General features: G+C 43.9%; 1 protein-coding gene across 1 annotated transcript; it reads right to left on the reverse strand.

The window, feature by feature from the left end:
• Positions 1 to 1,065: 1,065 nt before the first annotated feature.
• Positions 1,066 to 4,808, reverse strand: LOC135230500 (serine/threonine-protein kinase MARK2-like). Its single transcript, XM_064279852.1, has one exon. The coding sequence runs from the start codon at positions 3,094 to 3,096 to the stop codon at positions 1,066 to 1,068; it is 2,031 nt and encodes a 676-aa protein (XP_064135922.1). The 5' UTR covers positions 3,097 to 4,808.
• Between the last annotated feature and the right edge of the window lie 7,611 nt (positions 4,809 to 12,419).

The raw sequence follows: 12,419 nt of genomic DNA on the forward strand, positions 1-12,419 counted from the left end.
AAGCAAGGTCAATTTGGGCAAAATTTATTGGCATGCCACCTCCAAGGCTACTAAAGTTCTATAAATGGGTGTGCTAGAAAAATTTCTCCTAGGGTGGAGACGATAGGGCAGGTGGTCTCCCTCTGAAAACAATAAACAGGTTCAGAAAAGGATCCAATGTATAATAGAATTGATGCCTATTCTTGAAATACTTAGGCCCACTTGAAAGTCTTCCATGTTGAGTTTCGCATGGCCCAGGATCTAATTTGATGGCTAAACTCCAGATTTTTTCACAAGGAAGAACATATGATGTCATTCCACAACTCGCCTGGTCTTCGGTCATTAGTGTTCAGTCAGTGAATATATTCTTGAGATGGTCTCTAAATTCAGGTGGGACAAGCTCAAGGTCATACTTTGGCTCTTGTGGACTTGGTCTGATTTTCTTCAGCTTCAAGATGTTTCAGAAATAGACTGGAGGCCTTTCTTTCAAGTCATCTGTGTGTGGAGTTAAACCGACAACTTTCTGGTTTGCTGTTCAGTGCATCCCAAGGGACTCCAGAGAGATCTCGATGGCCGTGTTAGTGAATCAAGTGGCTTTCCCTATTACAAGCTTTCCTTTGTCTGTCTGAACGGATGAATTTGGGAGTGTTTGTTTTGTTTTCATGAATTCTTTGCTTCATGTTTGCTGCAGCGGATCTGTAGGAATCTGAGAGCAAAGACGAGGTGGAAGTGTTTAAACCTGGAGAGGCCAAGCTGTTGTCGCTGAAGTTTACGTGGAGGAACCAGCTCCATGGAGCCCAACGAGATGATGTGGAAGATCTGCCAAGTGTGCGATGCCAACAGCTGCGAGTGGGATGTCTCCCGGGCATATGTGTTGCTGTGCACACGTGACGTGCAGGCCAAGAGGACTTTGTGCAGTGGAGGATGAAGGTATGCACACTGCCTTGATGATTGCTCAACAGGGTTCAAGTGAAGTGAATTTCGGGCACCTTTTTTAGGTGGGCTTTCCGAACATTGCCTTCAAAATTACAAAGGAGCTTAAACCTTGGAACTCCTGTTTTCTCTCAGGCAGCTGCTGCCCCCGTTTTAAAGTGCAAGGTCCCTGGTGATTTTTGAGACAATGCTATTGAAGGCCTCAGAGGTCCCTGAAATTCTCTTCACTTTTACCCCATTGAGAGTCCTCCGAGGCAGGGTGCACACCTCCATCCTCCACTGAGTGAAGTCCTGTTGTCCTGGTGTGCCATTCATACACAGCAGTGTGTATTTGTGGGTGAGATCCCAGTCACAGCCATTGGCATCCAACACTTGACAGATCTCCTGCAGCATCTCGTCGGGCTCCAAGGAACTGGTGATCTTCATCCTCCAGGTAAATTTGAGAGAGCGTGGTTTGGCCTGTTGAGGTTTGATCATTTGTGCAGCTTTGCTGTCCGATGCTTTGTGGTCCTTTTTGTCATATGTAAAACAAAGGCATCTTCTCATGAGCTTAAAGAACCTCCCAGTGGCCCGCTTCCAGCCCTGGCTGCTGACAGAGGAAGAGGCTGGACTCACAGTCTGGGGCAAACTCGGCTGGTCAGGTAACTCATGCACCTGCTCCTCAGAGGAAGAGACTAGACTCACAGTCTGGGGCAAACTCGGCTGGTCAGGTAACTCATGCACCTGCTCCTCATTTACGGAGCTTAGTTTTGACATTCCCTGGGTAAAACTGGTTTTCTCCGGGGCCCCGGCACTCTCGTTGATGGTGTAGGCTGAGGAGGAAGGCACAGAAACACACTGGGGTGGTGTGATGGGGTGTGGCACCTCACTGCTTCTCACCTTGGCATACAGGTCAGAGTCCTGGTTGGGCTGTGCCCAGGCTGTGGTAGATTGCTGCCGCAGGTGGGCCAGGGCCAGGGAGAATGATGGAGAAGTAGACACCATGGAGGTCCCCATCCCTCCCTCAGATAGAATGTTCAAAGCATCGCGGATGTAGTAACCAAAGGTGGGAATGGTGGGTTCGGTGTAACTACGCTGTTTGGGTTTAGGACAGACGGTAGAAGGCACTTCATGGGATGAGGAAGGAGTGTGGCTATCGGTGCAATGGGCTTCAGCCTGGGGTTCCAGGGTGCTGGTGTGGCTGTCAATCTCGTATGTTTCGTGACGCAGGATCAGATAGGTGGCGTTCGCATCATTGTAATTGTGGTTCAACAGTGAGTCATGAATGTCTTCCTGCATGTAACCCGTGTTCACCGTCACCTCAGTGTGCCAGTGGTTATCGTAGTCTGGGAGTGGCTGCACATAGAGCTTTTGTTTTTCTTCATGGCTCACCTTCATCCATAGATGTGATAGGATGTCCTCTAATGTGGCTCTCTTTCTTGGGTCACGAATGAAAATTTTACTGAGCAGGTGTTGACACTGGCTAGACATGTGGAAGGGAACGTGATATTGTCCCTGCAGCACCTGCTCTCGCAGCTTCGTCAAGGTCTTCCCATGAAAAGGCAGAGATCCAGTTACCATGAAGTATAGGATGACTCCCAGGCTCCACACATCCACTGGGGGTCCGTCATACTTTTCTCCCTGAAGGAGTTCTGGGGCAGAATAAGGGGGAGTGCCACAGAAGGTATCCAGCTTGCTCCCTGTGATGAATTCAGTTCCTAAACCAAAGTCTGCAAGTTTGATGTTCATTCGCTTGTCCAATAGTAGGTTTTCTGTTTTCAGATCCCTGTGAACAATACGCTTGTCGTGGCAGTACTTCACCGCTGACACTATTTGTTGGAATTTCGTTTGGGCCTCTTTTTCGCTCATGAAGCCATGATTCACTAGGTGGTAAAAGAGGTCCCTTCCACTTGCATACTCCATCACTATATAGAGGGCGTGCTCATTCTCTATGACTTCAAACAGCTTTACAATATTTGGATGATGGAGATCCTTCATAATTTCTATCTCTCTGTATAGTCTGTGGAGGTCGGAGGACGTGTGCTGGCTCTTGCCAATTATTTTAATGGCTACCTCTTGGCCGGTGATGATGTGCTGGGCCAGCTTGACCTTGGCAGATGCCCCCTTGCCGATGGTTCTGAGGAGGTGGTAGCGTCCCACATGAGTTTCCTCCACAGCAGAGAAGGCTAAGTGGCTCTGCAGCATGTTGGCTATGGTGCGAAGGCGTAGCGGCCTTTGGGATAAGAGGTGCCCTTGTGGTAGGATTAAAAACTTAAAAACCCAAAACCCTAAAAAGTGGTGACTAAAAACTTAATGAAATAGGGAAAAAATGAGAAAAAGTTAAAATAGAATCAAAAAGGTAAAATGAGAAAAGAGGAAGTAAAATTTTAAAAACTGATAAAACTAAGATAAATTGTATATATAAACAAAACAAGAAATCAATGAGAAAGATTCAAAAAAGGAATAAATAACATGAGGATAAGAAAAAATACAAAATAAAACAATAATAGTAAGATGATAAAAAAATTAACAAGTACATAGAAAAAAAGAAAAATTGAGGATGTAAAGGAAGAATAAAATGAAAAACGAATGAATGCAAATGAGGAAAAACAAAGAGAAAATAAGAATAGCTGGCGAGGAAATAGAAAAACCACAATTTAAAGAGAAAACAAGCCAAGTTTGGTCACGATGTCTCAGGTCACTGAAGGAGCTTCCTGAGCCAGAAAGACCACAAACCTAGGTTTCCAGGGACTTATATAGGGGCTTGGAGTTCCAAAGAATTGGCTTCTTATGAGGTCACTACAAGAAATGGACCAATAAAAACGGGGGGTAATTGTGCTTTTTGCTCTCAGGGATTCTTTACTCATTTTTTTTAGAAGAAAAATGTGTGTGTGTGTGTGTGTGTGTGTGTGTGTGTGTAGAGCGAGAATTCCACAGAGCTTTTCTTTCCTTTTTATTGATCTTCATGTTATTTTTTTTATTGTGTTCCAAATATGCATAATAAAACACGCCATTTCAATAATTTCTACATGTGCATTTGTTACATTGCTTATATTCAAGCTGTGCAAGCATTTCACGGTTTATGTTCCAAATCATTCCACTACCTTTCACATAAACTCAATGATCCTAATCAAAAACTCTTCCTTCCCCCTCCCTGTCACCCCTGGTAACCACTAATAAGCTTTGTTTTGTGTATATTTGCTTATGTCCTATAAGTGAGATCAGAATGCATCTCTCCTTTTCTGACTGACTGACTTTTCTCAGCTTGGTGTTTTCAGGCTTCATCCATGTTGTCGTATGCATCAAGTCTTCATTTTCGGGAGTGTGTGTAATATTCCATTGGAAGTCCCTGGCTTGCACCAACAGTTAATTGCTCATCTACTAGTTTAGGGGTTCAAACCCACCCAGAGACTTCTCAGAAGACAGGCCCGGTGATCTCCTTCTGAAAGGTCAGAGCCTTGAAAACCCTGTGGAGTTGTGTGTACGTACCAAAGTTTGTGTATCCATTCATCTGCTGATGGACATTTTGGCTGTGTTCATCTTTTGCTTCTTGTGAAAAGTGCTGCAGTGAACAGTTGTATATAGATTTCCGCTTGCATTCCTGCCTTGCATAGTGGCTGTTGTTGTTATTAGATGCTGTCGAGTTGATTCTGACTCATAGTGACCCTAGGTACAATACAACAAAACACTTCCTGGTCCTGCCCCATCATCAGAATTGTTGCTGTGTTTGAGCCCATTGTTGCAGCCACTGTGTCAGTCTGTTTTGTCAAGGTCTTCCTCTTTCTCCCTAACCCTCTACTTCACTAAGTGTCTTAGTTATCTAGTGCTGCTATAAGTGCAATACCACAAGTGGATGGCTTTAACAAAGAAATTTATTCTCTCCCAGTCTACGAGGCTAGAAGTCTGAATTCAGGGTGCCAACTCCCAGGCAATGCTTTCTATCTTTGTTGTTTCTGGGAGAAGGTCCTTGTCATCAATTATTTTCTCCCTAGGAGCTTCTCAGCACAGTGACCCTGGGTCCAAAGAACATGCCCTGCTCCTGGCAGTTCTTTCGTGGTGTCATGCGGTCCCTATATCTCTCTAATTTCATTTCTGTCCTTTTATCTTTTGGAAGATAAAAGGTGATAGAGGTCACACCCCAGGGAACCTCCCCTTCCATCGGAGCTGGGCTGTGACTTTCGTAAACGCGTTTCATCCCTTTCTATTCAATCCATGACATTCCACCTTGTTGTTGTTGTTGTTAGGTGCCGTCGAGTCGGTTGTGACGCATAGCGACCCTACGCACAACAGAAGGAAACACTTCCCGGCCCTGCGCCATCCTTAGAATCGTTGTTATGCTGGAGCTCATTGTTGCAGCCACTGTGTCAGTCCAGCTCCTTGAGGGTCTTCCTCTTTTCCGGTGACCCTGTACTCTGCCAAGCACGATATCCCTGTCCAGGGACTGATCCTCCCTGACAATGTGTCCAAATTATGTAAGACGCATTCTCGCCATCCTTGCCTCAAAGGAGCATTGTGTCCGCACTTCTTCCAGGACAGATGTGTTCATTCTTTTGGCAGTCCCTGGTATATTCAATATTCTTCGCCAACACCAGAATTCAAAGGCGTCAATTCTTCTTTGGTCTTCCTTATTCATTGTCCAGCTTTCACACCCGTATAATGTCATTGAAAATACCATGGTTTGAGCCAGGTGCACCTTAGTCTTCAGGGTGACATCTTCATCTTCAGCACTTCGAAGGGGTCCTTAGCAGCAGATTTGCCCAATGCAATGCGTCTTTTGATTTCTTGACTGCTGCTTGAATGGCTGTTAATTGTGGATCCAAGTAAAATGAAATCCTTGACAACTTCAATCTTTTCTCCGTTTATCACGATGTTGCTCATTGGTCCAGTTGTGAGGATTTTTGTTTTCTTTATGTTGAGGTGTAATCCATACTGAAGGCTGTGGTCTTTGATCTTCATCAGTAAGTGCTTCAAGTCCTCTTCACTTTCAGCAAGCAAGGTTGTGTCATCTGCATCACGCAGGTTGTTAATGAGCCTTCCTCCAATCCTGGTGCCCTGTTTTTGTTCATATAGTCCAGCTTCTCGTATTATTTGCTCAACATAGAGATTGAATAGGTATGGTGAAAGAATAGAACCCTGACGCACACCTTTCTTGACTTTAAACCAATCAGTATCCCCTTGTTCCATCTTAACAACTGCTTCTTGATCTATGTAAAGGTTCCTCAAGAGCACAATTAAGCGTTCTGGAATTCCCATTCTTTGCAGTGTTATCCATAGTTTGTTATGATCCACACAGTCGAATGCCTTTGCATAGTCTGTAAAACACAGGTAAACATCCTTCTGGTGTTCTCTGCTTTCAGCCAGGATCCATCTGACATCAGCAATGATATTCCTGGTTCCATGTCCTCTTCTGAAACCGGCCTGAATTTCTGGCAGTTCCCTGTCAATATACTGCTGCAGCCGTTTTTGAATGATCTTCAGCAAAATTTAGCTTCCTTGTGATATCGATACTGTTCTATAATTTCCACATTCAGTTGGATCCTTTTTGGGGAATAGGCATAAATATGGATCTCTCTTTTTTTTTTTTTTTTTTCCAGTCAGTTGGCCAGGAAGCTGTCTTCCCTATTTCCTGGCATAAACGAGTGAGCACGTCCAGCGCTGCATCTGTTTGTTGAAACATCTCAATTGATATTCCATCAATTCCTGGAGCCTCGTTTTTCGCCAATGACTTCAGAGCAGCTTGGACTTCTTCCTTCAGTACCGTCGGTTCCTGATCATATGCCACCTCTTGAAATGGTTGAATATCAACTAATTCTTTTTGGTATAATGACTCTGTGTATTCCTTCCATCTTCTTTCGATGCTTCCTGCATCGTTTAATATTTTCCCCATGGAATCCTTCAATATTGCAACTCGAGGTTTGAAATTTTTCTTCAGTTCTTTCACCTTGAGAAACGCCAAGTGTGTTCTTCCCTTTTGGTTTTCCATCTGCAGCTCTTTGCACGTGTCATTATAATACTTTGTCTTCTGGAGAGGCGCTTTGAAATCTTCTATTCAGTTCTTTTACTTCATCAATTCTTCCTTTTGCTTTAGCTGCTTGAAGTTCAAGAGCAAGTTTCAGAGTCTCCTCTGACATCCATCTTGGTCTTTTCTTTCTTTCCTGTCTTTTCAATGACCTCTTGCTTTCTTCATGGATGATGTCCTTGATGTCATTCCACAACTCGTCTGGTCTGCAGTTAGTGGTGTTCAATGCGTCAAATCTATTTTTGAGATGGTCTCTAAATTCAGGTAGGATATAGTCAAGGTCATATTTTGGCTCTCCTGGACTTGCTCTGAGTTTCTTCAGTTTTAGCATAAATTTGCATATGAGCAATTGATGGTCTGTTCCACACTTGGCCCCTGGCCTTGTTCCGACTGATGAGATAGAGCTTTTCCATCATGTCTTTTCACAGATGTAGTGAATTTGATTTCTGTATTTTCCATCTGGTGAGGTCCGTGTGTATAGTTGCTCTTTATGTTGATGAAAGAAGGTATTTGCAATGAAGAAGTCATTGGTCTTGCAAAATTCTATCATTCGATCTCTGGCAGTGTTTCTGTCACCAAGGCCAGATTTTCCAACTGCTGATCCTTCTTCTTTGTTTCCAACTTTTGCATTCCAATTGCCAGTAATTCTCAATGCATCTTGACTGCATTTTCGATCAATTTCATACTGTAGCAGCTGATAAAAATCTTCTCTTTCTTCATCTTTGGCCCTAGTGGTTGGTGCGTACATTTGAATAATAGTCATATTAACTGATCTTGCTTGTAGACGTATGAACATTATCCTATCAGTGACGGTGTTGTACTTTAGGATAGGTCTTGAAACGTTCTTTTTGATGATGAATGCAACACCATTCCTCTTCGAGTTGTCATTCCCAGCATAGTGGAGTATATGATTGTCCGATTCAAAATGGCCACTGCTAGTCTATTTCAGCTCACTAATGCCTAGGATGTCGATGTTTATGCGTTCCATTTCATTTTTGATGATTTCCAATTGTCCTAGATTCATAGGTCATACATTCCAGGTTCCGATTATTCATGGATGTTTGCAGGTGTTTCTTCTCATTTTGAGTCGTGCCACATCAGCAAATGAAGGTTCCGAAAGCTTTACTCCATCCACATCGTTAAGGTCGACTGTACTTTGAGGAGGCAGCTCTTCCCCAGTCATCTTTTGAGTGCCTTCCAACCTGAGGGGCTCATTTTCAGGCAGTATATCAGACAGTGTTCCAGTGCTATTCCTAAGGTTTTCACTGGCTCATGCTTTTCAGAAGTAGACTCCGGGGTCCTTGTTCCTAGTCGGTCTTAGTCTGGAAGCTCAGCTGAAACCTGTCCTCCATGGGCAACCCTGCTGGTATCTGAATCCCGGTGGCATAGCTTCCAGCATCACAGCAACACACAAGCCCCCACAGTACGACAAACTGACAGACACGGGGGGTTCCACTTGTAGACCCCCAAAATTCATGTCCTTGCCACATGTAAAACACTTTCACCCCATTATATCATCCCAAAAGTCTTAACTCCACGTCCAGATTCTTTCCTGGTGCAGAATTTCTCTTCATCTGTGAAATCTAGAAGTTTTTTGCTTCCAAAGTACAAGAATCGAACAGGCACAAGGTAGACCTTTCCATTAGAAATGGTAGAAATTGGAGGGGATAGGGGGCATCAGCAGCAATTTACATTACCTCTCAAGGGTTGAAAATAGCCCTCTGTTCTGAGAGACCATCGGGGCAATGGCCCTGCCCTCCAGATGCTAAGTGCTGGCTACAATCTCTGGATTCTGGCTGAAGGCCCCTAGGACTTGAACTTCAGTTCTTCCTCCCAGGCCCACTGGAACAGCAACTCTGTTCCATCAGCTTCGGGCAGCCCCATTCTCCTAGTCCATCTGAGTGGCGACTCTATCCATTCGGCCTTAGCAGGGCCCATTCTTCTGCCTGTTGAGCGTGGCAGCCCTGCCCCCTCAGCTTTGGTCAGTTTATGTGGCCCAATCCTTTAGCAAAATATTACTTTCATGTGATATTAATGACACTGTTCGATAATTTCCACATTCTGTTGGATCACCTTTCTTTGGGATCGGCACATATATCTCTTCCAGTTGGTTGGGCAGTTAGCTTACATCCAAATTTCTTGCCATAGATGCGTGAGTACCTCCATTGCTGCATGCATTTGTTGAAACATCTCAGCTAGTGTTTAATTCCTAGAGCCTTGTTTTTCACCAATGTCTTCAGTGTAGCCTATGTTTGAGGCCATTGTTGATGCCACTGTGTCAGTCCATCTTGTTGAGGCTCTTCCTCTGTTTTGCTGACCTTGTCCTTTACCAAACGTAATGTCCAGGAGGATTGGTCTCTCTTGGTAACATGTCTAAAGTAAGTGAGGTGAAGTTTTCCCATCCGCCCTCCAAGGAGCATTCTGGCCATACTTCTTGTAAGACCTATTGGTTTATTTCGGCAGTCCGTGGTATATTATTCAATATTCTTTGCCAACACTATCATTTAGGTGTTTGGAAAGACTCTAAGGATCCCTGGTGATGCAGTAGTGAAGCACTGAGCTGCTACGGAAAAGGTCGGTGGTTTGAACCCACCAGCCCCTCCATGGAATAAAGACGTGGCAGTTTGCTTTCATAAAGATGAAAGCCTCAGAGACCCTGTGGGGCAGTTTTCTGTCCTGTAATGTCACTATGAGTTGGAATTGATAGCTATGGGTAAAGACTTTTACTCTGTGAGATTAAGGTGAGAGTAAGAGATGAGCCAAGCTCAGATTTCAGCCAGTCCAAATTGGAGTCCAAAGCCAAGCCACCCCTGCCAAAGCAACGTGTGGGAAAGGAACCCAAGAGTGTGTCGGGTTTCGGTTTGGGTGAGGATGTGGAGTCTGACCTGCAATTTGATTCTGCAGGTGTGGAGGCACAAGGACTAGTTAGAGTGAGGGCATATGGAGGTCAATTTATTAAAGGAGTGTTAGCTCATGCCCGTCTCACAGTGGGTCTAGTGGGTCCCCAAACCCGTACTGTAGTGATTTCCCCAGATCCAGAATGCGTAATTGGAGTAGTCATACTCAGCAAGTGGCAGAACCCACACTTTGGCTCCCTGACATGTGGAGCAAAGGATATTATGGTAGGAAAGGCTAAGCAGAAGGCATTAGAACTGCCCCTACCTAGGAAAATAGGAAACCAAAAGCAATGCTGCATTCCTGGAGGGATTGGAGAGATTATTGCCACCATCATGGACTTGAAGGATCCACGGGTGTTGATTCCCACCACATCTGTATTGAACTTGCGTATGTGGCCCGTGAAAAAACGGGTGGATCTTGGAGAATGACAGTGGATTATTGAAAACTTAACCAGGTGGAGACTGCAATTGCAGCTACTGTTCCAGATGTGGTTTCATTGCTTTAGCAAATTAAATATATCTCCTGGTACCTCGTATGGACTTGTTGATGTGTGTAATGCCTTTTTCTCCATACCTGTTTCAAAGGACCTCCAGAAGCCATTTGCCTTAAGCTGGCAAGGTCAGCAGTACACCTTTACTCTTCTACCTCGGGGGTGTATCAACTGTCCAGCCTTATGTCATAATTTAGTCTGAAGGGATCTCTTTACCACCAAGGAAGAAGAAACAGAAGAGGAGCGCCTACTTTGGACCCAGGGTCCCTCCACTGAGAAGCTTCTGGACCCAGGGTAAGATTGATGACAAGGACTTTCCTGTAGAGCCTTCCCTTGGAGCTAGTCCCTGAATTTAGCCTTCTAGCCTTTTCAACTGTGAGAGAATAAATTTCTTTTTGTTAAAGACATCTTCTTGTGGTATTTTTGTTGTAGCAGTGGTAGATATCTATGGCAGAATTCTAAAGCCAAGCTTCTTTGAGTAGACTATTTACACAGCTACAGGTCTCCTGTTGCTGTATTTATCATCTTTGGTTGTTGAAAATTTGCAGTGCTATTAAATCTTATTGCTAAGTTTTCTAAACACAAGTTAAAATGTTAATGCTGGAAATTTTTTATAATTCCATTGGCATATATATTTTATTACCACGGCAATTCTGAGACTCAAAATATTTTTTATCGTACTAGCTTTATGTGTAGTATTTGGGGGAAGAATTAAGAGAACTGAGAATTTCGAAATGAGTAGTCCAAAGCATGGGATCACAAACGCTGTCATGAACTGGGGTTTGAGCCATAAGACAGAAAAAGAAACAGTGAATGAATATTCACGTTCTCTTCTCCTCCTGCAGGAAGTCTGACATTGGCCTGCATCTTGCCACATCCATCTTGACCTCTCTGTGTGTTCAGTTCTTCACACTCTAACCAGAATATCCTTGCAAAAATAAATCAAATGACTCCCGTGTTTACAATCCTTTCATGAATTCTCATTAGTTTTAGGAGAAGTTCCAAATTCTGAATGCAGCCTATTCAGTCTTCCATTATTTGGCGCCTAAAACTTCAGTTATTACTTTCCCTGTTTCACTCTCTGGACTGCAATCATAAGGAAACTGCAAATACCCTGTCATCTCTACTATTCCATTCATCCTAAATTCTCCCTCTCCAGCCCCGACTGCTAACTAGATTTTACCAATCTTTCAGGTCTCTGATCAAATGTAACTTCTTCAGAAAGTATACTTCGGGGCCATTACTGTTCTTCCTCATGGCATCTGGGATTCTCTTTATACTCCGTTATCTCATGTCATATAATTATTTGTGCAACGATGTAGAGGTTTCCTGTGGTGTATAGGGCTAACGCGCCTACAGATGCATTGTCATAGGCCCGTTTGTGATCTACGCAGCTTGTTGCCTCAGCATTCATTAATCCCTTCTAGCTACCCTCCCGCCCAGCTCCTCACATGGCCATTCCTATCTTGTCACTTGGTCTGTCAATCGTTGTAGTGTCCACCCTCCCTGAGGACTCCAAAATGCATATCTCTAGACAGGATCACTCCAGATTGTTAGATTCTCCACATGGAAGTTTAATAGATACATCAAGTTTGGCATGTTCAAAATCCTAATCCTTTTCTTTATTGTTAGATCTCATTGAGTCAATTGTGACTCATAACGATCCTGTGTACAACAGAGTGAAACACTGCCTGGTCCTGCACCATCCTCACAATCATTGTTATGCCGGAGCCCATTGTTGCAGCTGCTGCGTCAATCCATCTCGTTGGGGGTCTTCCACTTTTTCAATGACCCTCTTGTTGACCAAGCTTGATATCCTTCTCCAGGGACTGATCCCTCATGATAACATGTCAAAAGAACATGAGACCAAACCTGGACATTATTTCTTGTAATGAGCATTCTGGTTGTACTTCTTCCAAGACAGATTTGTTTGTTCCACCAGCAATCAGTATATTCAATATTCTTTTCCAATACCATAATTCAAAGTTATCAGTTCGTCGGTCTTCCGTGTGCGTTGTCCAGCTCTCTCATGCGTATGAGGTGCCTGAAAACAACATGGCTTGGTAAGGTGCACCTTAGTTGTTAAAGTGATAACTTTGCCTTTTAGCACTTGAAAGAGGT

The sequence above is a fragment of the Loxodonta africana genome, chromosome 3 (assembly GCF_030014295.1).
Source record: "Loxodonta africana isolate mLoxAfr1 chromosome 3, mLoxAfr1.hap2, whole genome shotgun sequence".
NCBI lineage: Eukaryota > Metazoa > Chordata > Mammalia > Proboscidea > Elephantidae > Loxodonta > Loxodonta africana.

Excerpts from the sequence above, each read along its gene's own strand:
- LOC135230500 (XM_064279852.1), bottom strand. The coding sequence starts at position 3,096 with ATGCTGCAGAGCCACTTAGCCTTCTCTGCTGTGGAGGAAACTCATGTG.